Source organism: Sinocyclocheilus anshuiensis, unplaced genomic scaffold (assembly GCF_001515605.1).
Source record: "Sinocyclocheilus anshuiensis isolate Anshui unplaced genomic scaffold, SAMN03320099.WGS_v1.1 scaffold862, whole genome shotgun sequence".
Taxonomy (NCBI): Eukaryota; Metazoa; Chordata; class Actinopteri; order Cypriniformes; family Cyprinidae; genus Sinocyclocheilus; species Sinocyclocheilus anshuiensis.
The window spans coordinates 593,213-594,086 of NW_015539882.1; the positions used below are offsets into that span (position 1 = coordinate 593,213).

General features: G+C 38.3%; 1 protein-coding gene across 1 annotated transcript in view; it reads right to left on the reverse strand.

Moving 5' to 3' along the window:
• LOC107685463 (leucine-rich repeat-containing protein 34-like) overlaps window positions 1-874 on the reverse strand; it is a 4,968-nt gene that overhangs the window by 671 nt on the left and 3,423 nt on the right. The window contains exon 8 of the mRNA XM_016482055.1: window positions 128-283. Within this exon, the coding sequence (XP_016337541.1) occupies window positions 128-283 (156 nt within the window). The remainder of the gene's footprint in view (window positions 1-127; window positions 284-874) is intronic.

Genomic DNA, 874 nt, shown 5'->3' on the forward strand with positions numbered 1-874 from the left:
AGCAAATGGCTGCAATATAACAAAGAGTGAAAAATTGAAGGGGGTCTGAATACTTTCCGTACCCACTGTAGTTTCATGTGTAAACTTGAGATTTAATAGCGTTGTTTTATAAGTAAATTACACTAACGCTTTGAGTTTGCTGTGTGGCAGCTTGATAGCTTCACTTAGATACACTGCACCATCGTCTTCAATGCGATTGGAAGACAGATCTAAAATCTCCAAAGAGGGATTTTGTTTCAAAACCTCTGATAAGCATTTGGCTCCATCTCGTGTAATTCTGTTACTGTTAAAAAATACAGAAATGATAATTTCTCTTATGACTATCTTATAATCATTTCTTAACTGATGAACTTTACAGTTATTGAACTGAACTGAATCAACACTGAACACAATCAAATGAATTTAAAGGGTTAGTTCACCTAAAAATGAAAATTCTGTCATTAATTACTCACCCTCATGTCGTTTCAAACCCGTAAGACCTTCGTTCGTCTTCAGAACACAAATTAAGATATTTTTGATGGAATCTGAGAACTGTCTGACCCTGCATAGACAGCAATACAACTGAAATGTTCCCAAGTCCAGAAACGTAGCAAGGAGATCTGTAAAGTAATCCATGTGACATCAGTCGTTCAACCGTAATTTTACGAAGCTACGAGAACACTTTTTGTGCGCAAAAGAAAAAAAATAACGACTTTATTCAACAATTCATCTCCTCCGCGTCACCCTGTAGAGCCACTTTGGAGAGTATCAGCTGGACGTAAACAGCGTATCCTGTTCTGTGTCAGCTGCGTCACACAGATACGCTGTTTCCGTTCAGATCAAATCACAACAACGTAGGAAACAGATCCGGCGTGATGCAGCTGACACAGAACAG